Source organism: Nicotiana attenuata, unplaced genomic scaffold (genome assembly GCF_001879085.1).
Source record: "Nicotiana attenuata strain UT unplaced genomic scaffold, NIATTr2, whole genome shotgun sequence".
NCBI lineage: Eukaryota > Viridiplantae > Streptophyta > Magnoliopsida > Solanales > Solanaceae > Nicotiana > Nicotiana attenuata.
In genome coordinates this window covers 609,630-634,186 of record NW_017670298.1, presented here as the reverse complement: position 1 = coordinate 634,186, position 24,557 = coordinate 609,630, and the positions used below count along the sequence as shown (strand labels likewise).

General features: G+C 36.3%; 2 protein-coding genes across 4 annotated transcripts; one reads left to right on the top strand and one right to left on the bottom strand.

Moving 5' to 3' along the window:
• Nucleotides 1-9,975: 9,975 nt before the first annotated feature.
• LOC109237438 (ELMO domain-containing protein A-like) lies at nucleotides 9,976-20,848 on the top strand. 2 transcript variants are annotated; one of them, XM_019403747.1, is made up of 9 exons: nucleotides 9,976-10,466; nucleotides 12,264-12,370; nucleotides 13,627-13,695; nucleotides 13,827-13,942; nucleotides 14,137-14,191; nucleotides 19,323-19,443; nucleotides 19,559-19,606; nucleotides 19,732-19,826; nucleotides 20,472-20,848. In XM_019403747.1, the coding sequence occupies exons 1-9, from the start codon at nucleotides 10,373-10,375 to the stop codon at nucleotides 20,571-20,573; spliced, it is 807 nt and encodes a 268-aa protein (XP_019259292.1). In that variant the 5' UTR covers nucleotides 9,976-10,372; the 3' UTR covers nucleotides 20,574-20,848. The 2 variants fall into 2 exon arrangements, with proteins under 2 accessions (XP_019259292.1, XP_019259293.1); XM_019403748.1 differs by lacking the exon at nucleotides 9,976-10,466 and adding an exon at nucleotides 10,505-10,624.
• A 979-nt stretch (nucleotides 20,849-21,827) lies between these two features.
• Nucleotides 21,828-24,279, bottom strand: LOC109237437 (nucleoside diphosphate kinase 1-like). Of its 2 annotated transcripts, none has more exons than XM_019403746.1 (4): nucleotides 24,189-24,279; nucleotides 23,739-23,787; nucleotides 22,617-22,848; nucleotides 21,828-22,205 (listed from the first exon to the last, which is right to left on the bottom strand). In XM_019403746.1, exons 1-4 carry the CDS (start codon nucleotides 24,237-24,239, stop codon nucleotides 22,091-22,093), a joined length of 447 nt encoding a protein of 148 aa, XP_019259291.1. In that variant the 5' UTR covers nucleotides 24,240-24,279; the 3' UTR covers nucleotides 21,828-22,090. The 2 variants fall into 2 exon arrangements, with proteins under 2 accessions (XP_019259291.1, XP_019259290.1); XM_019403745.1 differs by lacking the exon at nucleotides 24,189-24,279 and adding an exon at nucleotides 23,890-24,165.
• Between the last annotated feature and the right edge of the window lie 278 nt (nucleotides 24,280-24,557).

Sequence of the window (24,557 nt, the reverse complement as noted above, 5' to 3'; positions counted from 1 at the left end):
GAATTCAAGAAGGCATGGGAGAAACACCCTCGGGATTTCTTTAGGAAAGAAACCGGCTCTGACACCTGGAAATAGGGGTATGCATTCGAATCGGTTTATCGATAAATCGAATCAATTATTTGTTATCGGTTTATTGATTTATCGATTTCGATTTCGATTTCGAAATTTTCCTTATTGAGTTATCGATTTCGATTTCGATTTTGTCCTCTTCGGTTATCGGTTTATCGATAAACCGATAAGATATACTAAAAAGATAAATATACCCTTATTCTATAATACCCTTTCTTTTACCCTAAGTCCCTAACCCTATTATTTCCTCTACCCATTCTTCAACGCTGCTTTTTTTATACCGTTGGAGTGTTGGTGGCATACTTTTGATACCTCACTTTAGTTTTATTGCATGTGCTTGTTGACACAACTTTTATGTTATAAACGGTGTTCGTCTTATTTTAGCTTCTTTTTGTCCATATTAGTTAGGCGTGTTTATAGCAATATACTTTCCGTGGAATCCCGCAACTTTTCTTATTGGTGTAATCGATAACCAAATCGATAAGCCCTAATAATCGATAAATTGAAATCAAAAAAATCGAAACCTTATTGAAACGATAACGATAAGCATATGTACAAATCGATAATCGATAAGTAATTACCGATAAGGGTCAAAATCGAATCGATAAATCGAATGCACACCCCTACCTGGAAAGAAGAGAAATAGGGGCGGAATGTATAAAGACCATTAAAGAAGGAAGTTGTGCTAATCTGTCTTAAATAAGGAAAGGAAATCGACATATAATTGTGGTTACGGGAAATCCTCAGTCATAAACTCTTCCGTTACGAATATATATAGAAACGGGTAATCAAGGCAATTAATGCCATTAATCAGCCTGAATTAAGTATGAAAATCGTTATAATTGTATACTCCTATAAGGACTTAGACCTCATTTGTAATGGCATCAAATCATTATTGGAAATATAAGTAATCATTCTTTACTTTATTCAAAAAGTTCTAACCGCAATTTTGGGAGCAATTGTCAATCTATTTCGCATTTCATTCCTTGTCAATTATTTCCATTCTTTGCTTTATTCTTCAAATCACTGAAAAGTGAAGTAAATCTTGGTTATCAGTAACTAGATTTCTTTTTGATTTTGACTTTGACCGAGAAATCTATTTTTGGGTTAAACAATCCACCCATTTTCTAAATTAATGTTCCCTCTGGTCCATAATAAATGACTTTTTGGCTTTTGGCACACCCCAGAAAATATTAATTCCCAAGAAAAAAAGTATTTTGACTAAATTATCCTTAATTAAAATTTGCATATTATTAACTTGTCAAATTTGAGATATGTAAATAAGGGCAAATTTTAAAAAAATAAAATTATTTTTTTCTTGATTATGCAAAAGAATATTTATTTTGGACCAAAATAAAATGTCAAAAAATTACTTATTATGGACCGGAGTAAGAGACAATCAACAACAACAACAACAAACCCAATATAATTCCACATGTGGGGTTTGGAGAAGGTAGTGTGTACGCATACCTTACCCCTACCTGGAGAGGTAGAGAGGCTGTTTCTGATAGACCCTCGGCTCAAGAAAAGGTGGCAAGGAAGAAAAGGGAAGAAGAAGAAGAAGAAAGAGGGAGAAGAAAGAAAGAAGAGGGAGACAAAAGACAATAAGGAAAAAGAGAAGAAAAAATAGCAATAAATAGTAACAATCACGGAGCAACAATTTTCAGTAAAAGGGGAGAAAAAGTAGCATCAAATAGTAACAGTCACGGAGCAACAATTTCCAGTAACAGCTTTCAAAAAAACAATGGACATAGTAGCGAAGTTGTGACGACCCGACCCGTCGTATCAGGTATTACTGCCCCATTTTCCTCATTTATTACTTCTTCATGTTTCATTACCGGTATGCGGTGAGTTAGAGTTGATTCGGATTGGTTTTGATAAGAAATGAGACACTTAGTCTCTTTTAAGAAGGCTTAAGTTGGAAAAGTCAACCGGACGTTGACTTATGAGTTAGAGGGCTCGGATGTGATTTCCGGTGATTCGGTTAGCTTCGGGAGATGATTTGTGACTTGGGAGCGTGATCGGAATTTATTTTGGAGGTCCGGTGTAGAATTAGGCTTGAATTGGCGAAGTTAGTATTTTGGCGAATTCCGATTGATAGGCGAGATTTTGATATAGGGGTCGGAATGGAATTCCGAGAGTTGCAGTAGCTCCGTTATGTCATTTGGGATGTGCGTGCAAAGTTTCAGATCATTCGGACGAGGTTTGGTAGACTTTTTGATCGAAAGTGCATTTCGGAAGTTTTTGAAGAACTTAGGCTTGAATCCGATGTGATTTGATGGTTTTAGCGTTGTTTGATGTGTTTTGATGATTGGAACAAGTTTGAATGATGTTATGGGATATGTCCGTGCTTTTGGTTGAGGTCCCGGGGGCCTCGGGTGAGTTTCGGACCATTTCTAGGACATTTTTAACTGCTGGTTTTTGGCTACAGCAGTGTTCTATGCGATCGCGTGGAATTGGTCGCGATCGCGGTGAGTAAAATGTGAGAAACGTGCCAATGAAGCGCGATCGCGTGAAGCCTTTCGCGATCGCGGAGAAGAAATATTCTGTTGCATTGATCCCACTTCGGAAGCTTATATCTCACAATCTATAAGGAATTTGGAGATGATCCAAAAATAAAATTTGTAGCCCTTTGTGTCTAGTTTTCAGAAATGTAAACTAATTGGAATTTAAAGTTGTGTACAAAAAGTTATGGTGGTTACACTATAGGCTGCCCGGGAAGGTCTCTAATACATAGGGATGATTTTGGAAGCTTAGATCTCGCAATGTATAAGGAGTCAGGAAATGAGCAACATATGAAATTATAGCCCTATGTGTCTAGTTTTCAGAACATCAAACCATTCGTAACTTGGATTTGTGTGCAAAAAGTTATAACCACTATACTGGAGGCTGTCCGGAAGAGCTGGGAACTGTTCATCGCGATCGCGAAGCATTGTCCGAGATCGCGAAGAGTAAATTTTGGGCTGGAAAAATTGTTCTCCGCGATCGCGAAGCATTTTTCGCGATCGCGAAGAGTAAATACCTGGGCAGAATGTTTTAAAACACGTCAGTCACGATTTTGGGGTCATTTTACACCCATAATTGCTCGTTTTTGGAGATTCTTGGAGGAGATTAACGAGGGATTCAAAGGGGGAACGTTTGGAGGTAAGTTTCTTGGACTCAAAACTCGTTTTTATTGTGAAATCCATCTAGGAAATCATTGAATTTTTGCTAAAATGGAGGAATAGGGCTTGGAATTTTCAAATTTTTAAATTGGGATTTGAAGGGTCAATTGTGGATGGATTTTGATGTTCTTAGTATGTATGAACTCGTGAGGAGATATGGAATCCGGTGATGTGAATTTTGTAATTTTTCGAGAAGTGGGACCGGGGCTCGGGTTTTGCCAACTTCGTGATTTTCGATATTTTTCGAGTCTTTTTGATTGGGTTATGTTTCCTTAGCATATTGTGATGTATTCGCTCTGATTTTGGTTAGATTCGGCGCGCGTGGAGGCCGATTTAAGGGGCAAAGGCGTCGCGGGTTTGAGATTTCACCGGTTCGAGGTGAGTAATACTTGTAAATGATATCCTGAGGGTTTGAAACCCCGGATTTGCACATCATAGTGCTGTATTGTGGTGACTTGCACACCAGGTATGAGCGTGGGGTAGAGCACCGTTGGGGATTGTGACTTGGTCCGTCCCGGTTGTTGGTTTTATTGCGTAATTGACTGAAACTTATTTGATGCTATCATGATTTGGGTTGATTGCCATGTTTTGGGCTTCGTGCCAATTATTTGAATCCTTCAGGGATTGATATCACTGTTTTTGCATTACTTTGTATATTATTTGATCTAGGTCCAAGGTTTTACATACTGTTTCACAAACTTAGCCACCTTTCTAAGATTTGAAAACTTAAATGATATATTACTGACATTTTGAGTTGAGAATTGTTATTTTACTATTGCCCAAGGGGCTTATGTGCATTTCTGGACTGAGGATGGATCGGGCTGCGCGCCACAGCGGTGTGATATTGATATTGCGCTTGGGCTGTAGGAGCCCCTCCGGAGTCTGAACCCCACAGTGAGCGCGGGTACCCAAATGGATCGGGCTGCGCGCCGCAGCGGTCATATGCATTGCATTGCATTCATGCATTGGTTCCTGTTTGTACTACGTGTCATGACATTCAGCACTCTCATATCACTGGCATCCATGCTACTTCTTGTACTGTTTACCAGACGCCCTGGTGTTAATTGTTTGTGGAGTGCTGTGCCCGAGGGGCTGACTTATGTGCGGACTTGCACTATCTGATTACGCATTCATTTGCTTGACTGTTGGAAAAAGATGTTTTCAAAAGAGGTTTTAAACTGAGCCAGATATTTTCTAGAGGATTTTCACGGTTTTACTTTTCTCAAAGAGTTGTACTGTCCTATATAGCATGATGGAGTGCTCTTACGTGATTTCTTGCCTCTCAGTTATTATTTACTCTTATTACTCACTGAGTTGGAAGTACTCACTTTACTCCCTGCACCTCGCGTGCAGTTGCAGGTATTGTTCACCCGGTAGCGGGTTATTAGCTGATTGAAGGTAGGGCTATTGTAGCTGAGCAAGGTGACCGCCAGCGTTCGCGGCACCGGATGTTGTCTTTTGATTTTCCAGAATTTTTCTTTATATATTATTATTGGCCCTGTAGTTGTGTTCAGGTTTCTTTAAATGCTCGTGACTTGTGACACCCCGGTCGGGTTGTGTTGGGTTGTACATACTGGTTATTATTGTCGTTAAGCTATATTCACCTATTCGTTTATGTTTAATAAATGTTAAAGAGACGATTTGGGTTAGCTGGCTGGCCTTGTCTTCACGAGAGGCGCCATCACGATCGGGTTTGGAAATTGGGTCGTGACAGAAGTACCAGATATACTAACAAACTAGAAGAAAGTATCTTTCAACCAACAACAAGAATACTACTAGTACTACTTGTAAACCAAGGAGAAAGTCACAACTATCTGTCAATTCACCACCTTAATCCCGACCTACACACCTTCCTATCGCTAATCATGTCCTCGGTTAGGTGAAGCACCGACATGTCCTGCCTAATCACGTCTCCCCAATATTTCTTTGGCCTACCCCTGCCTTTCATCAAGCCCGCCATGTTCAACCTCTCACACCTCCTGACCGGGGAATCTATATCTCTCCTCCTCACATGCCTAAACCATCGCAGCCTCGATTCCGACAACTTGTCTTCCACGGATGCCACTCCCACCTTGTCCCTAATAACTTCATTCATAATCTCTCAATATTCTCATTTCAGCTATGCTCATCTTCTAAATATGTAACTTCTTGACGGGCCAACACTCAACTCCATACAACATAGAGCCCGTTTGGATGGGCTTATTTTAAATGGCTTTTAAGTCAAAATAGCTTATAAGCCATAAGTTAGGAATTCTAGCTTTTGGCTTGTTTTTGTCATTTAAGCTTAAAAACAAGGACTTAAAAGTACTTTTTACTCTATCCAAACACTATAATATAGCTTAAAAGTTATTTTGGCTTAAAAGCACTTAAAATAAGCAAATCCAAACAGGCACATAGCCAATCTAACCACCACGCTGTAGAATTTGGCCCGAAGACAATCGAACAATATAATTTGGAGCAGTTACTACGTGATAAAGCCGGAAAAATAGTGAATGGAGAGGACTGGGGAGCCACTCCCAAAACTCAATGGAGACAAACAATTTTCTATATTTCGGTTTTAGGCCTCATTTGTTTGCACTTAATGGAGGTCTGAATCTTAATCGTTCAGATCTCAGACATTAAGTGCGTTTGTTTTTAAAGTCTGAATCTTAATTATTCAGATCTTAATCATTAAGTGTGTTTGTTTTTTTTACTTTACAACCACTTAATGGGTTTGAATAGGTCTGTATGATTAAGATCTATAACAGAGACTTAATTTCATTAAGATTCTATCAAATATTCATTATTAACTGCTGACACCGCCTATCATTATCAACTACCACCATGCCGCCACCACCACCTTACTCAACCACCACCACCACCACCACGCCACCATCATCCTCAATCATAGCCGTCACCTTTATCGACCATCACCACTCACTATCCCCACCACTCCGACCACCATCATACTCCCCCACAATTAACACTCATCCACCTCAACTATCACAACTGACCACCCCATCACCATCAACAACCACAACCGAAACTGCCCATGTTATAACCTACCACCACCATCATCCACAATCATAATCGCCACCACTACCAATCATTACTAGCTACCAGCATAAACCGCCATCATCAACCAAAACTACCACCAACCATCGCCTCTAGTCAGCATTCACCCGTTAGCCGTCACCACCAACAACTATCATATTTTAAAAAAATTATATATTTTATTGATAGAATATTAGATTAGTTATTTCATTTGAATTTTAAGTTTATTAATTTTCAAATAAAGATAAACTTTATACATTCAGATGTTAAAAATCAAACAGTCTTAATTATTTCTATGTAGATCTTAATACACATCTTAATCTATTCAGATGTCTTAATCTTAATACACATCTTGATATTCAGATGTATATTCAGATTCAGATGTCTTAATCTTAAAAAAAACAAATGAGGCCTTAATCTCCTTTTTTCATTTAGTGAAAAAATGATAATAACTAACCTGTGTTAATAAATAAAATATAAAAAGCTTCTACACCGAACAGTTAAAATATTTTTTATACTCTCACTATATTTTAACTTGTTTTAGCATATAACGTATCTTCATCAATTTCTAATTCCATTAAGTTAATGATTCGATAATTCGAAAATTATTTTACACAGTCGATGTAGAAGTACTTTTTACTTAAAAATCTTTGGATTTTTTTACCTACATATACACTATTGGAAACTTTATTACCCTCCCTACTCAAGTTTCACTTTAATTACCTCCTATATACAAAATTACCAATTATGTACATTTTTAGGATTTAAGGATAATTAATCAATTCCTACAATCACTCCCACTCCCCCCGCCTCCCCCCCCCCCCGTTTTCTCTCTTTTATCTCACTCCCCCCCCCCCACGTTTCTCTCTCCACATCCCATCCCCCCTCCCCCACGTATCTTGCACAAGAGAGCAGCAATTACACCATTGATAGCCATTAAAAAGCTTTGAAGCTTTGAATTCGAATTTGGATTTTCAAAAAATATTACTTGTTTGAATTGGGTGTTGTTGCAAACAATTGGGAATTCTCTCTCTCTATCTCTCAATCCCTAATTCCAGTAATATAAAGCAAAGGAAAAGAGAGCAGCAATTCCACCATTGACAACCATTAAAAAGCTTTAAAGCTTTGAATTCGAATTTGAGTTTTCAAAAATCATTATTTGTTTGGATTGGTGTTGTTGCAAACAATTGGGAATATGATTTGAAGTTTATATCTCAATTTTGAGGGTGTTTTGGTGAAAGTTAGACCTGATTTTGGCTGAATTTCAGATTGAAACTCGAAGAAGAAGACATGACATACATTATACGGCAGAAATTGTAGTAAAATTGTAGAAAAATTATATTCTGTTATATATATATATATATATATATATATATTAATTTAAGTATTGTATGAAAGTTGAACAATATTGTATAAAAAATGTATTTAAGTTGTATGATATTGTAGTTGTATATAACTGGGTATAAATAATGTATGAAAGTTGTAGATACGTTGTAGATAATTTGTAGATAAGTTGTATAATATATAATTAGTTGTATGGAATTTATTTTACTATGTATAAATCAGATACAAAATATACAAAAGACATATTGTATAAAATTTGTATAAAAATTGTATTTAAGTTGTATGATATTTTAGATATATTTTACTGGGAAAAAAATAATGTATGCAAATTGTAGATAAGTTGTATACTATATAATTAGTTGTATAAAATTTATTTTTACTATGTAAATTGTTGTACATATTCAAATTTCCATTAATTTTGTGCGAAATTTATTTTAATTCGTATGTTGAAGTACCATACATTGTTCTTTTCTGATTAGTTGATTTATTAAGGAAAGAAAGGTAGAGAATAAGTTCCAAATCAACTCATGTGTACTGATTCATTTTTGTTTGAACGGAAAAACTTGAATATTTATGAGCATTGAATGATTTTGGTGGAGAAATTTCGAGTTTCACATTAAAAGCGCCCCCGTCGCACTTCGGAGAAACTGAGTTTTATGTGAAATTTGAATTTTGTGTGAGAAATTAACTGGGCAGCATAGATTCTTGTTGGAAATACTAATACAAAGTTGAATTTAAAGTTTGGAGGCGATTGAATTTAATTTGAAATCTGCTAAAACTTCAAATCTGCTCAATTATACTTTTTGATCCAACTGTGATTGGTGTAAATGTACACTATGGGTAGGGGTGTTCAAAACCGAATCGAAACCGAAGCTTAATGGCTTATTGGTATCGGGTTAACGGTTTAACGGACGGGAAACAGATTGAATTTTTTTATTAACGGCTTATCGTTTTGGGGGCAAATTATTCAATTTTCTTAACGGATAATCCGTTAACCCGTTAAGAATATGTATATATATATATATATATATATATATATATATATATATATATATATATATATATGTATGTATGTATATATGTATGTATGTATGTATGTATTACTACAGAAAAGATCTCATATCGTTAATTCGTTGTTGCTGATGTCAGTATTCTAATGCTTATTCACTAGTACGGCATCTTAACTTCTTTCTCGAAGAATATTAGTGATGAAAGTTAAAAGAAAAAGGTGTATATATTATATATGATTGTGAGGTGTAATCAAGATGATGATAGAGTAACTGAATTATCCTGAGCTGAGAGTTTGGAGAATTCATATTGACGACTATTTTAATACTTAAAATTGGAAAGCTGCTACTCTAATTTCTCGTTTTTCTTTTCTCAGTTTTCTATTTTGAGTCACCGGTCAGCAAACAATTAATGCACGCAATATAGATTGAATTAGGTCGATAAACCGCCCGATAACCGCCCGATAAGAGCTAAACCGATACCAATCTGCCCGATCTTATCGGGTGGCTAGCGGATTAATACATTTAAAAGCCGATAACCGATAAGCCAAACCGTTAAGAGTAAATAACCGCCCAATCCGCCCGATAAGCAGGCCTAACTATGGGTGAAGTTAGCAGATTTAGTTGGAAAATTGTTTACTCGAGATATTATGAACCATCAAAGTGTTCTATCTAATGAAGTCAAGTTAAGCACAAAAGTTTGAGTTGTAGAATCTTCGAAATAGTGAATTATTAAGTGCTATTTGAGCCAAAGATGACCGATTTTAAACACCTAAAATATCCAGCATCAGTTTATTGCAAGGCTTTGAACGACAGACACAGCTAATGATAGAATATCATTGTCATATACGACTTGATTTCAATGGCATTCTCTCTTCTAACTACTCGATTGAATGATATGAATTTGCTAGCGTACAGTTCAACGGTTTGGCATGGCTTTTCTTGGGTGTTCCCACTAGCAGCTCACTACTTTACAAAGAGGTAATGTTCAAGCATACTCAGTAATTGCACTTTACTGTTTAAGATTTACAACTATGGGAATTTTCTTGATGTTGTATTATAGGAATTCGAGAAAATGAAGGAGAAAGACAAAATCTGGAGAGAAGAGGGGAGAGAAGAGAAAAAAGGAAAAGGGTATAACTAAATCCCTTGATTGAAGGCACAAATAATGGATTTGGAGCTTTTTAAGGTGTATTGTATATATTTTATAAACAAAACTTATTTACGGAGAGTAATTAACTAAACATGGATATAAAAGGTAATAAAGTTTCAAATAATATATAGGAATTAAAAAAATCCCAAAATCTTTACTCCAATAACGGACAAGAAGGCCACCCAACTCAACAAACTGCTCATATCACCCTCAGCCCCCACCCCCTTGGCTACCCCCACCCCAACCTCAGTCATTTTCCGTGATTGCTAGGCCGAAAAATCTAGGAACGAGAATTTCGTATCAAGAATCTCTCAAAATATACACGCACACACACAACTCTGCTAGCTCTTAGCTGGCCGTAAATACTTAACATATGGAGTATCTATATTAAAAAGAAACTTTCCAGATATTTTTCTTTCATTCTCATAGCAGATCTTGCGGCTTTGACGAAGGGATCTTCCATTTCTATTCAAGAAACCGAATCCGCTATCCAATTTTTTTCAACATTTTGGTTCAGTTCTAGAAAAGGAAACTTTCAACTGTCCGCATTGACTTCGATACAGTGATCGTTCGGATTTAGTGTTAGCATTGAAATTGGTAAAATGGACGATAGAGGAGAATCGTTCGTAGCAGTTCGGAGGATATCACAAGGATTTGAAAGAGGAAATAGTACTACTTGCCATTCTACTTCTTCTGGTATATATATATATATATTCCTGTTTTTACTTTTACAACGCAAACACATGTTCCTTTTTTCTCTCTCCACCTCTTTTACCGTACTGCTTTCATTATCTGAGTTTCTATCTGTGGATTGGAATTAGGTTTACTCATGCGTGCTAATATTGACATTTGTCGTGAGTTTGCGTCCGTTGCTTGCTTTTTCCGCAATTTTGATTTTTCGTGCCCTAGTTTTGTGTTGAGATAGATGCATGAATCTGTGTGCACTAAATACTATACTATACACGTGCACATCGGAACATATTACTATATGATTTGGGAAATGGATTCCTTTGTTTATGTAATTAAGTTATTTTTTCGGTAAAATTTGAGGAATGACTTTTGATTCAATGGATTACTATTAGTTAAGCTGCTGCTGGAAAAGAATGGCAGTAGCTATAGAGCTGTCTACTTGGCAGGATCCATGATTTGAACTTTATGGATTCGTGTTCGCAATTCTATCACGGGCCATTTGATTTACTGGGTTTGAAATCTATTATTTGTAATTATTTAGTGAATCTTATAACGTATATACAAGGTTTGAGCCAAACTACTAGGTTCAGATTAACCAATAGCATTAACACTACATCTGCCCCTGCTATTTGGTTCTCTAAGAAAAAATACTTTCACCAACATTTTTTTCAGATAAGGAGCTTTCACTAACAATATATGGAAATTGTTATACATGATCTAACTACTGTTGTTTCATAGTAGTTTTGCTTTGTAGGCTAAAATGAATGCCTGCTGTTGACCTTTTCAATAGGGAAATGTGCGGAATGTAGCTTTTATTGACTCCAACTATACCTGATAATTCTAGAATGGACAAGAACACTAGAAAGGAGTGCTTGTGAATGTACTAGGTCATTGAGGTTAACTTTTGGAGGTTATATATATATATATATATATATATATGTATATGATTATGATTAGCTAACCAGACTGTTAGAAGTAATAGCTGTTGATCTGAGGGGTTGCACTTTATCAGAAAGCAGGATTGTGATCAGTTAATTTAAACAGCTGTGACAGAGCTTTTCTCCCCCTCTTTCTTTGAAGAATTTACATCACACAATTGCATCTGGTTTTAGTTTTGAAATGGTGAAATTATTTTTTGTGAAACAACTGTAAAAGGCAATTTTCTGGTAAAATTGTGTGAATGTGGTTCTTGTCTTGTGCTCCATATTGGGAGGTGATTTCTTTTTTCTTGTTGTTCTTAAAGAAGGCTATTTCATAAATGTTAAGACACTCGAATGGCATAGTTATGATCAAGGTTTCATGCTGTTTTTGTACATTTGTAACAGCACTCTCTTGGTGCTTATCTCTCATTACCAATACATTTCCTTGGTTAAACAATGATAAAGCAAAAAAAGTATGCTCATGTTCTCACTACTCAATGACCAATTTTGGGAGGTAAGATTTCTACTATCTAGCCGAGTAGTGTAGCCCATTATGTTTGTATTGTAACATCATGTTGGTACCTATGCGTGTATTGTGATTGTATTATGGTAATATCCTAATTACAAAATTGAACCTCATCATAGTTGCTGAATTGTTGCATTCTTGACACTTCATTGTTAGTTATGAAACTTTGCTTATATGATTTAGAGTTGTCTTCTCTATGTGTCAAGAAAGATACACTTCTTTTCCTTGTCACAAAAAAAGGATACTTCTCTTCTTGCGTCTAATCTTCTTTTGTTTCATAATACTAGAAGCATGCCGTTATTGAAAACTCTAGAGCTCCCATTTTCCTTAGATTATCTTTTCCTTCTGTCACTACAGAGGTTGTGGCAGGATCAGCAGCATGGCTTGGCAGAGGCCTTTCATGTGTTTGTGCCCAGACAAGAGATATTGATGCTCGTCCATCATTTGATTTGACACCAGTCCAGGTATTAGTCTAGTGTAGGGGTTTAAATGAAGTTTAAGCTTCCTGCTAGGTAAATTTTAAGAGTGTCATAAAACGCAATGCAGTATTATGTTCTTTTGATCCTCTCTTATTGAAAGTTTGTATTCTGGATAGGATTTCTTAGAGGTACTGCCAATTTGCAACACAAATTTGTTTTCTAGTTCAGATTGTTTTCTCCAAGATTATACACTTCACCGTTCCAACGAAAAGGGAATATGCTGAGTGTTGCGAGTGGTAGTGACTTTTATTTGGTTCCTTATGCTGAGTGTTATGAGTGGTAGTGAATTTTATTTTGTTTCTTATCCAGTCTGCGAATTGAGCTTATGTTGACGTTTAACTATCTCTTAAATTGTGCAAAGTCTCAGGCATGAATATCTTATATCTAATTTCTTATTCGGTCTGCCAATTGAGCTCATTGTAGGTTCGCATATGCTTTAACTATCTTTTACATTGTGCCAAATCTGTGGCATGAATATCTTATATCTATTTACTTATTCAGTTTGCCAATTGAGCTCATGTTGAGGTTCGTCTATGCTTTAACTATCTTTTAAATTGTGCCAAGTCTCAGGCATGTATATCTTATACTCCCTCCGTTTGAATTTAGATGACACACTTTCCTTATTAGTCTGTTCCAAAAAGAATGACACATTTCTACAATTGGAAATAGTTCAACCTTAAACTCTTCATTTTACCCATTTTACCCGTAATGAGAAGCTTTTATAACACACAAAAATCATGGTCCCACGAAGCTTTTACCCCTTAAGCTTTTAAGACCACAAATTTCAAAAGTCTTCTTTTTTCTTAAACTCCGTGCCGAGTCAAAGTACCTCATCTAAATTGAAACAGAGGGAGTATCTAATTTCTTATTCAGTCTGCCAATTGAGCTCATGTTGAGGTTCGTATATGCTTTAACTATCTTTTAAATTGTGCCAAGTCTCAGGCATGAATATCTTATATCTGATTTCTTATTCAGTCTGCCAATTGAGCTCATGTTGAGGTTCACATATGCTTTAACTATCTTTTATATTGTGCCAATTCTCAGGCATGCATATCTTATAGCTCTGATTTGATTGCTAATATAACTTTCTATTTTCAATTTCCCATTTCGTCAATTATCCAGTTTTATTCTTAGAGATTATGTTATTCAGATTGATAGGCTTCACAGCACTGTGAGGAAGTATGGTATATCTTTGGCACATTGGCGCTTATTGGTGTTCTCTTCCACTTTGTTAATGTCAGGAGGAATGCTTGCTAAGGCTACAAAACCGTATAGATGTTGCATATGATAGTTCAATTCCAGAACATCAGGTATCCTCTATTTGAAATCTTAGCTGTTTCCTGATGAACTTATGAGATAACATCTTTAAGGCTTTAAACATTACGTTAAGGTTAAAATTTACATTTCCTACTGTTCATCTTCGTCTCTCCCTACCCAAAAGGAAGCTTTAAGAGCATTGTGGAAAGCTGCCTTCCCTGAGGAAGAACTCCATGGTTTAGTATCTGAGCAGTGGAAGGAAATGGGCTGGCAAGGGAAAGATCCATCTACTGACTTTAGGTACATCATCATCATTCCACCCCCCTCCCCAACACCCCCCAACCCCACCCCAAACACAGGGAATGGCTGATATCAGAGCTTATCTAAACATATTTTTCTGAGTTCACCCCCCCTCCCCCCCTTTCCCACACACATACAACCCCCGGTCCTTCTGGTCTTGGTTCACCACTAACATATCTGATTGGTTTTGATAGGGGTGCCGGATTCATATCACTGGAGAACTTGTTATATTTCGTGAGAAATTTCCCGGTGCGTCCTCTTTTTTACTTCTCTTTATGGAGGAATGACAGTGACATGTAAACCTTCTATGCTTATAATGAAAAGCTAATCTTTAGTATCAACATGTGCTATGATTTGGTGATCATTTGGTAACCTAACAGCTATTTTCTTCTTAAACTGGTCTTATGACTTTGTCTCCTGATATTGTAGTTTTTATTCATATTGTTGTGTCACATCTGTATGTTCTCACAGTTTCTTATGCACCTCTTTCTTTCATGCTATTGTCAAAATATGATTCTATTTGATTGCTTAACCTAGAAAACGTAATAGTATGGGAGGGTATTGGTTATGGGCATCTTAAAGGATGGTTCAGTTAATCTCTGCCATTCCCTGCTACTGTCAAACAGAAAAGAATAGCAGACACCCTTTAGTTTTCTTTGCGCCTAGCTTCTAATTTTTTTTTGAAACAATTGGGTTAGTGTTTCTCTTAGTAATTTTATTTAAAGGTAATCTGGGCAACTTATAAGAATGAAGATGGGGTAAATCAGGTAAATTGCTTTTTTCCTTTTTTTTTTTTGGGATAAATTGGTAGATTGGTGTAGATCTCGGTTGACCACGAATAAAGGGAAAAGCTTTACCATTCACAGCATGACTTCAACTGGCTTGTAAAATCAAACAAATTTGTTGGATAGACTATAGAGTACGAAGCTGCTAATTGACATGTGCAGATCTAATTTGTTAAGCATTTTGGATCCATTTAGGCTACAAAATCAATAGAATTGTAAGAAGTCTATGTGAAGCAGTTTACATCATCAAAAAAAATCTATGTGAAGCAGTTTATGTGCCATCCCCAACTTTTAACATTTGGCACAATTATATCTCATTAAATTAACTCAGATATTTGAGGCCCTGGAAATTTAACATAAAGAAAGGCCTGAAAAGATAGAAATATACTTCTAAGGTTGGCAGATTTTAGTGTGATCAGATCTAGTGGCACATGTTATATATTTCAGCCTAGGAAAAAATTAGATCCAAGAGAAGCTACATGGATTTGCCATTTTCATAAAAGTTGAGATTTCATCAATTAATATGCTCTATGGTAAATTACTTATCGATAAAAAAATGCTATATGGTAAGCAAAGAGAGGTAGAAGATACGACTGCATTTGATTATGCATTCCTCAATCCCACCATATACAACAACAACATATCGAGTATAATCCCACATGTGGGGTCTGAGGAGAGTAGTGTATATGTAGACCTTACCCTTGTCTTGTGGAGGTAGAAAGGCTGTTTCTGAAGACCCTCGGCTCAAGGACAACGATATTGGAACTGTCACAATACTAATTCTAGAGAACCAATATGGTTAGCTACTTTTTTTTTTTTTTTGTAACTGTGGTATTCATGCCAACTTGCATACAGCTCCACTCAATCCCACCATATCAGGACAAGAAAAGGCATAAGTACCCAACTATATTATGGTCGAAATTTCAATTACACACCGATTTTTTGAGGGGGTCCTATTATCCCCCCAACCTTTTTAAATGGAATTAATAACACCTTGAAATGACACTGCCACATCTGTGCTCAGTAGTGAAATGCACACGCCTACTGTGTATTTCCCACTAAAATAGTTTATTTTCATCCGATCTTCTTCTTTCCCCAACTTTCCACCATTAAAACCATCTTCTCTTCTCCCTCACTCCATCTTTCCAGCACATGCGCGGGATACAAATAGCTACGAGATTAAGCAGTTTAATTTAACCAAACCCAAGAAATAATCTGAATACAGAGGCGAATATGAAAATGAAAACTAAAATAGCCCACTGCATATCTTAAAATTCAGTTTCAACATAAGAAACTTTTTCTGTGTGAGAAAATCAAAGGGATGGGAAGCATTTTCGGGCGACGCCGACAGTTTAATCTCAGTCTCTGTCGAAAGGGGTATTAGTAATGGCCGTAGATCTGTGGAGGCAAAGGATGAGACAGTAAACGGCGACATCACGGGTCTATTGTGTGGGTGGTGAACTGATGAAGGAAACTTTCGTGGCTTCTTCTGTGTTAAATCGGAAATTGATTTTTGAGACTTAGATTTTTCAATTTCTGCTAGTGAGAAGCAATTGTTATTAGAAGTTTAAAAATGATGAGTAGAGCTAGAGATAAGAAATGGCAGTAATACTCTATGCTGGTGCAGTTGTGGCATGAGATAGAAGGAATTCTGGAGAGAAAAAGAATGAAACCTATTACTCCATCTTGTCGGAGAATATGGAGGCTGCCAGAAGCCCGGAACTATTTTCCAGCCAAGTCTTATAAGCAACGAAGGTGGAGGAAAGAATAGAAAAAGCAAAGAAAGAAAGAGAAAAGAAAAAATAAAAAGAAAAAAATAGAAAAATTGTATATTTAATAAAAAGAAATGTTATAAAAATAAATTTTTAACATTTTCTCCTTTCTCACTCTCTCAAAAAGGGTGACATACACTCTCTTCTGCCACATCAGCTCTAAGGGGATAATAATTAGTTCAGGGGGTAATAGGACCCCCCCAAAGAATAAGTGTGTAATTAGAAATTCGGCCAATTTTTGGCAGAACTTTCTCTGCACGAATTGACGATGACAATGCATGAATTTGGCCACATCAACGTATTACATATTCATCTGATGTTTTAGGAGTGTGCCTGTATTGCATTATATCCCTGGTATAAGATGTTTGATAAAGTTTTCAAAATAATTACCACCAATTTCGCAGATGTGTTTTCTTGGAATGGTTGCCTGTTGATCACTGACATTTACGTTTGTATACTAAATCAGAAAGCATTCTTTATTTAGCACATGAATGAAATACAAGAAATCTTGTCTGTAATCTCCCTCCCAGCTAAACCCAAAACAAAAGACATTATCCACCTTGTTTTACCTGATACTGGAAATTCTCTCTTGTCGTTATTTTTTTTCTCTACCTCAAAAAGTTGCCTTGACTTTGCTCAAAGATTAGAGAGGCGGAAGATTTTTGACATTAGAATATTGGTCATGGTCCTATGAGTACTTTTCATTAAATGTTTCTCTTACTATTTGCTGAAAAGCTTATGATCTAAAATTACTTAGCTCATTAAAGAATGTAATTCATGATTATTCCATCTATTTCTTACTCTGACCAAAATACTTGGCCTACGTTTTTCCTTTTGGCCATCGCGATATACTTGCTCTCATTCCCTTCCTTTTTGGGATAATTTTCTTATTACAAATTTTTTTAACTAATAATAAGAGCATGAACTGATACTAGTTTTTTCTTCCTATAAGTAATACTACTACCATTACTGTCTTAATCTCCATGTGATAGCTTTTCAACTAATCATTTTACTCTTTTACATTTTAAACACTTCTATATCTTATTCTAACTTAATAATTTATTCAGAATAATCACTTTATTAGTTGAATAAATCATATACTTTTGACTCATAATGTAAGCTTTTTAGTTAAACATCAAAGTTACTCTTTTTTTAGTGGGTTTTCATTGACTTTGTTGATTTTTATTGAGGTACATACTGGTATGATACAAAAGAAGCCTACTATTTTGGCTAGGCAATGAATTTTCACCCTTTCATGTGTTGAAATAGTTCGCATTTGGGTGACATTGGATATGGAGTAGATTCCACATTTCACACTAACTGTATGGTTGTTCAGCACTTTTACCATAAGACAAAAATGAGGCATTTTGTTTTGGAACAAGTTTATACAAGCACAAGTGTAGCTGACTACGTCCGGTAGTCTACTGACATAATTCAAGGCCTAAATGTTGAGCTTGCATGTAACAAGTCATTCTAGCCAAGAGTTGTATCTGGAGCATGTAATGTTTAGACTGATGAATCGAGCAATTTCCTTGCTTCATTTTGTTTAAAAAAAGGGAAATAAATTTCCAAAACCATATGATCAAGTTTACTTTTCCAGTGATGATGGGATTGCATCAGGGATCAACTCTTAGCCCATTTTATTTCCCCTAGCGATAGATGTGTTGACGCGTAACATACAAGGGGAAGTGCCATGGTGTATGTTATTTGCAGATGATATAGTGCTTATTGACGAGACGGGCAGTGAGGTTAACGCTAAGCTGGAGGTGTGGTGACAGACCTTGGAATCTAAAGGTTTCAAGTTGAGCAGGACAAAAACAAAATATGTGGAGTGTACGTTCAGTATTGGGACACATGAACCAGAAGTGGACGTGAAGCTTGATACCCAAGTCATCCCGAGATAGTTTCAAATATCTTGGGTCTATTATACAGAGTAACGGGGAGATCGACGAGGATGTCACACACCGTATAGGAGCGGGGTGGTTGAAATGGAGGCTTGCTTATCTAGATTTAAGGGCAAGTTCTACAAAGCAGTAGTTAGACCGGCCATATTGTATGGAGTCGAGTGTTGGCCAGTCAAGAAATCCTATGCCCAGAAGATGAAAGTAGCAAAAATGAGGATGTTGCGATGGATGTGTAGGCATACCAGAAAAGATAAGATTAGGAATGAATATATTAGGGACAAAGTGGGTGTGGTCCCTGTGGAAGAGAAGTTGAGGGAATCAAGGCTGAGATGATTTGGTCATGTGAAGAGGAGAGACGCTGATGCCCCGGTTAGGCTCTGCTCCAGCTTATCGAGGACATGACCCTCGATAGAAAGGTGTGGAGGTCGAAAATTAGGATGGTGGGTTGATTGACAGTCTAGAGTTTGCCTTGTATTACTAGTAGTAGTTGTACTAGTGGGGTACCTTCCTATTCCTACTCCCTTGTTTATATACGGTATGTCAGTATTAGCAGTGATATTGACACTATTCTTGTTTCATTTCCTTGGATCTCTGTCATTATTCGTTGTATTATTTGCTTACACCGTCTAATTACATTGTTGTTGCTATTGTTTCTATATTGCTCCATGTTTTTTACATTCTTGAGCCGAGGGTCTTTCCGAAACAGCCTCTCTACCTTCATAGGTAGGGATAAGGTCTACTTACAAACTACCCTCCCCAGACTCCACTTGTGGGATTCCACTTGGTTGTTGTTGTTGTTGTTGTATATGATCAAGTTTACAAATAATTATGAACAACTCTTCTGTGCTTGAGCCAAATTCTAGCAGTAATGTTCTAGATCCACTATTCATCCTCTTCTTCTCCCTAATGTTATTTGCAGAAATCATTCCAGGATCTTCTTCAAAAGCAGGAAGGTGATAGGGCATTATGGGAATACCCATTTGCTGTTGCTGGTGTTAACATCACTTTTATGCTTATCCAGATGCTTGATCTAGAAGCTAGTACGTATTCCTTCTATTATCTTTTTTACTGCAAAATGTAGAAACTCTAAGACAAATCTAAGATCTAGGAGATTTTGTGTTGATTCATTTAGCTAATTATGCATCAACTTTACAGTAAAACCAAGAAATCTGGTCGGAGCAACTTTTTTGAAATTTCTTGCAGGTAAATGCTTGACCGTGATCTGAAGATCTACCTCATTTCCATTAGTCAACCCCTTAAGTGTTGTCCATTTAATGCTTCTGCTGTTTTGCATTTGCCTTCTAAGCATGTCTTTTGCCTTTGTACAGAAAATGAATCAGCATTTGATCTGCTATATTGTATCACGTTTAAGCTGATGGATAATCAGTGGCTCGCCATGCACGCATCATATATGGACTTCAATGTATGTGCCTTTAATTTTTTATGAATTGTATGCGTAATTAGTGAGATTTAGTTGGGGATATGTAAGTTCATTTCTTCATAATTCAATTCTTCTCATGTCATATCCCTGTACCATATGCTTTCATAAAAGTTCCCATACTTTAGGAGTTTATATGCTTCTTAAAAGTTTCAGCTCAACAGCCCCCAGGCTTTGATTTAATGGTAAGAGTAGAACGGGTGATGTGTGGGTTAGGGTTCAAGTTACTGGTTCAAACCCTGACAGAAGTATCATATTTAAGTGAAGAAGGGTAGAGGGGTGACCCATTATCCACCCGGTTTCGGAAATTGCACCACTGGCTCTCAGGGATTTCAGTTATCTAAAGAAAATAAAAGTTTTAGTTCAGCTATCACTTGCAGTATTCTTGCCTGCATAATATAGCTGTCAGTTTTGCTTTCTGCTTAATAGTTTGAAGTTCTGTGTGAAGAATGGTTCGTAAAGTTATTTGTAGTTTTATCTGTACTCAGATACATTCTCAGTATCTAATTATATTTCAGTCACTAAGTTCAGTTAATGTTTTCTTGAGAACTGACCTTTTCATAAATTATTTCTTCATGTGTACTAAGTGTACTGCATTCCTGATGTTTAGATATGCTTTGTTTCATGCAGACAGTTATGAAGTCCACTCGTCGACAAATTGAAAGGGAGCTTTTGCAAGAAGACATAACACGGTTGGAAGATTTGCCCTCATACCGACTTCTTAGTCGATAGTTTTTGTAGTCATGACATTTTATAGTTTTTGTATTCATGACATCTCGAAAAATGGAAATGATTTTCATGCAAGTTCTGTGACATGCTTTGGTTTTGTTCTTACGTCGTGGTGTTCTATGGTGTTACTCCCAGTTCTGTTAGAATTGGATGTTGCATTTTGATGCTAGGTTGTGGGTCTCTTCCTCGTTCACATTGTGGTGATTTCTTAGAGGTAAACATAACAGGTTTCTCCAGTGCATGTTCTTGGTAATGTTAGAGAAATTATACTTTGTTCACCTGTACTTTAGATGGACCTAGCTGCTAGCTAATCTCAATACCCGTGTCTAGCTTTAATCAATTTTGAAGTTTCGCCTCTATTGGCTGATGTGAAACAAGTGTCATTGTTTTTCTTTTTTGTTATGATAATGATAATGATAATGTCCGAACTAGTTTGTGCGCACCTCAACTGTTCATTGGGTACTTGTTATCCTTATCAGCACATCTACCCGTTAACTTTGTCACGAAAGCTTAGGCTAATGGGAAGAAATTACCTAGCGTCCTGTGTCTATAAGGATTTCAATGTTGATGTACAAGGTTTTAACTCACTTTATTGATTGCTAGGCCACACCCTTAGATGCATGATGTGTCAATGTTCCCATACATGTGCCAGCTTGACATGTTGGTTCGAATGCTTCAGTTCTGGAAGACACATTGTGTAAGACCACAATACTGGAATATTTAAGGTTCATAAACCAGCTGAATCCCCCAGGAATCCTGCCTACAGCAAGTCCTCCAACTACAAACATCTTATAAAAACAATAGCCTATCCTCATTTCCAACTACTTAGTGAATTTCCCTTACCTTTGTATCCCCCCTAACATAAACTCACTCTATTTGAATTTGCCCCCTTATCAAGAACTAACCATTGTTTGCTACCACATAGTAAATACAACCCTTGTCAGGTCATTGTTCTCCTCTTAACCCCTTTGAAAAAATTGCTGATTGTCCATTCAGCCAAAATGAAATTTCTTCTTCTTTTTCCCCTCCCACTAGAAGCCGACCATCAAAAATAGCAATCAAATGAAACAAACACATTCGATGAGGTATGTTGTAGAGGGTAAATTCAGCATTTTAATCTTTACTCCCTCCTCAGATAGGTGTTAAACTTCCCATCTTTTTTTTTTCTCTCAAAATTTTCAACCAACAGTACAGATCTTTAATCTTCGAATTTTCCCCAAGAGCCCAAAATTTATTGTTATAAAAGAATACTTGGCATAAACAAATAAACAGAGCCACATTAGGGTCTTCGACATTCATAACAATCCGCAGCAATACACTCCAAGCGACAACTGTGAAGTTATAGATGATAAACTTGAAGAATTAGACATAATTAGTCTCCTTGACACGGAATTAAAGTACAAAATCTGAAACACCAAAACTTACTACACTCACTTCACAGTCATCAAAATCCATACGCTACAAGTACAACAGACACTCAGAAGCCATCAATAGAGTTATAGTTGTAGTCATAAAACTTTTTACTCATAGATCCAAGAGTGTTGGCTGGGACGCCACCAATTAATACCTTCAGGGAACCAAAGATCTTTTTCCTTCTGTGCACTATCAACTGAATCACTTCCATGAATAACATTCCTGCAACCAAATAGGTTTGTCTTTTATTCCCAGCTAAACAAGTTGAGGTGAAATGGCATGTATACCAATTTCTTGGTCATCTCAACCAATGTAAAAACATACAGTAGATATGATAATAAAATCATCAGCTGATTATTTGGACATCACAGCTGATATCGATGCAGAACACCAAACTTCAGGTATCATGGTAACTAATTGATAGAGTCAAAGAGATAAAATAAAAAATCCAAACTAGGCATGGATATTGGATAACTAAAGCCAAAAAAGGAACCAGAGATTGATAGTTAACATTTAAGTGATTTCACTATATTGATTTTATTGCTCTCAGGCAGTTCCAATTTTTGATTGCTGAATTCAATGAAGGTTAATCAAGAATATGCACAAATGCTAGACTGGCGACTGAATAAATACCTTCCAATGTCAATGGCGTAATCACCACGAATGGTTCCAGGAGCAGACTCCAAGGGGTTTGTTGCTCCAATGAGCTTCCTGCCAGTTGAAACTACGCCCTTACCCTCCCAGATCATTGCCACAACGGGGCCAGACACAATGTAATCGACAAGCCCATTGAAGAAAGGCTTTGCAGACAAGTCTGCGTAGTGCTTTTCAGCAAAAGCACGATCCACGGTCATAAACTTCAACCCTATATGCAAAAGGAGTAGAATATGGCCATACAGGTTCAGTTCAAACAAATAATCAGAACATCTAAGTCTATTAAAAAAAATTTCTGGTATAAGAAGAGATCACAATCATCTTAACGAAGTAATTATATAAACTGTAAACAAACTACTATAAGGGAAATACAAAAAAAGACATCAATTCCAATCTCTTTGAACATGGAAAAAATATTTACTAAATCTGCATAGATATTAACTGCTGATCTACATGTGGCCATGAAAAGGTAAAAACTTATTCATACTGGGTGTTTATCAGACTAATTTACCATGGCTAAGTGATAAAATAAAGTGAAAATGTGTACTATTAGTTAACTATGGTTTAGTGATAATCATGTTTCGGAAGAAATATGTCATGTATTTATTAGGTTGGTGCGAATGGACTACCATAGAGTCACCACATTGCAAATGAATAATAACAATGACATTAAATTATAATGGTCGACTAAATTCATTTTAGTACAGCAAGAGCGACAAGTCCTCATTGACTATGTCGCTCCATTCAAGCTCATCTTAGGCAAATATTGTATAAAATCAAAATAGAAATAAAAAAAGCGCTAGAAGTCCGCTACATTTTCTACTGGCATACAAATCCGTGATACAACTGAAAGACTCCTAGAAACATAAGATCTAAACGTACTAACTTGACTAAAACTTATTCACAACTAGTTGGTCTATTTTTTCGCTAAGTTCACATGGGTTTTAAGAGATTTTGGAGAAAATATTTTCTGAGACTAAAAGTTTTCAGCATCTCAAGCTTTCTACTGCCGTAATGGAAGGGTAACATACAACAAATTGTCCTACTACCCATAAATGGGAAAAGTGAAAGACCTTTCCTGAAAGAGGGCAAATATATTACCTTTCAAATAGAAACCCTTCTTCTCAAATCTTCCAATAATCTCACCCACCTGAGATCAAAAAATTAAGAAATAAGTCAAAGAATCAAACTTCCATTCTTTCTTATTCTTTTCCATCTTTTAGGATTCTGGACGAATAAAATAGACACCCACATACGAAATTTGTAAGCTATAACCTCCGTTGTTTAAAAAAGAATAACTCATTTCTACATTTGGCAATAGTTTTACTTTAATTTGGGAAGGACTTGTCACATATACAAAAGTAGTCTTTTTTATTTCTTCTCAAATCCCGTCTCGAGTCGACTATATCACAAAAGTTAAAACAGAGAAAGAAGTAGTTTAGTGCTCAACAAACAGAAAATCAATTGCTTGAAATCGAAACGCTAAGTTATGAATACAAAAGATACTTATTTGAAAACAAAATATAGAAAGTAGTAATAATGAAGACGAACCAGGCCACGCTGGACACCATCAGGCTTGATCATAATTAATGTTTGCTCCATTTTCGGTTTCTTTGATGTTGTGTTGTGAAATTGACACTACACGCTTGTTTGGATGGTTGTTCCATCGTATTGTATTGTTATCCCAAAACAATGTTTGTTTTGATTGTTTTATCAAAATTGATTGTATTGTATTGTTAAATTCATTGTTCCGGAATAACAAAAAGTCCCCTTTTTTGAAACAACCGATTTGGTGTAGTGAGATTGTTTCCTTCTTTTCTTTCCAATTATGCCCTCAGTTATTACTCCACAATTCTATTTTATCCTTTACCTTTTTTTCTATTTTAACTCCAAATCTCCAACCTATAATCTACTTTATTT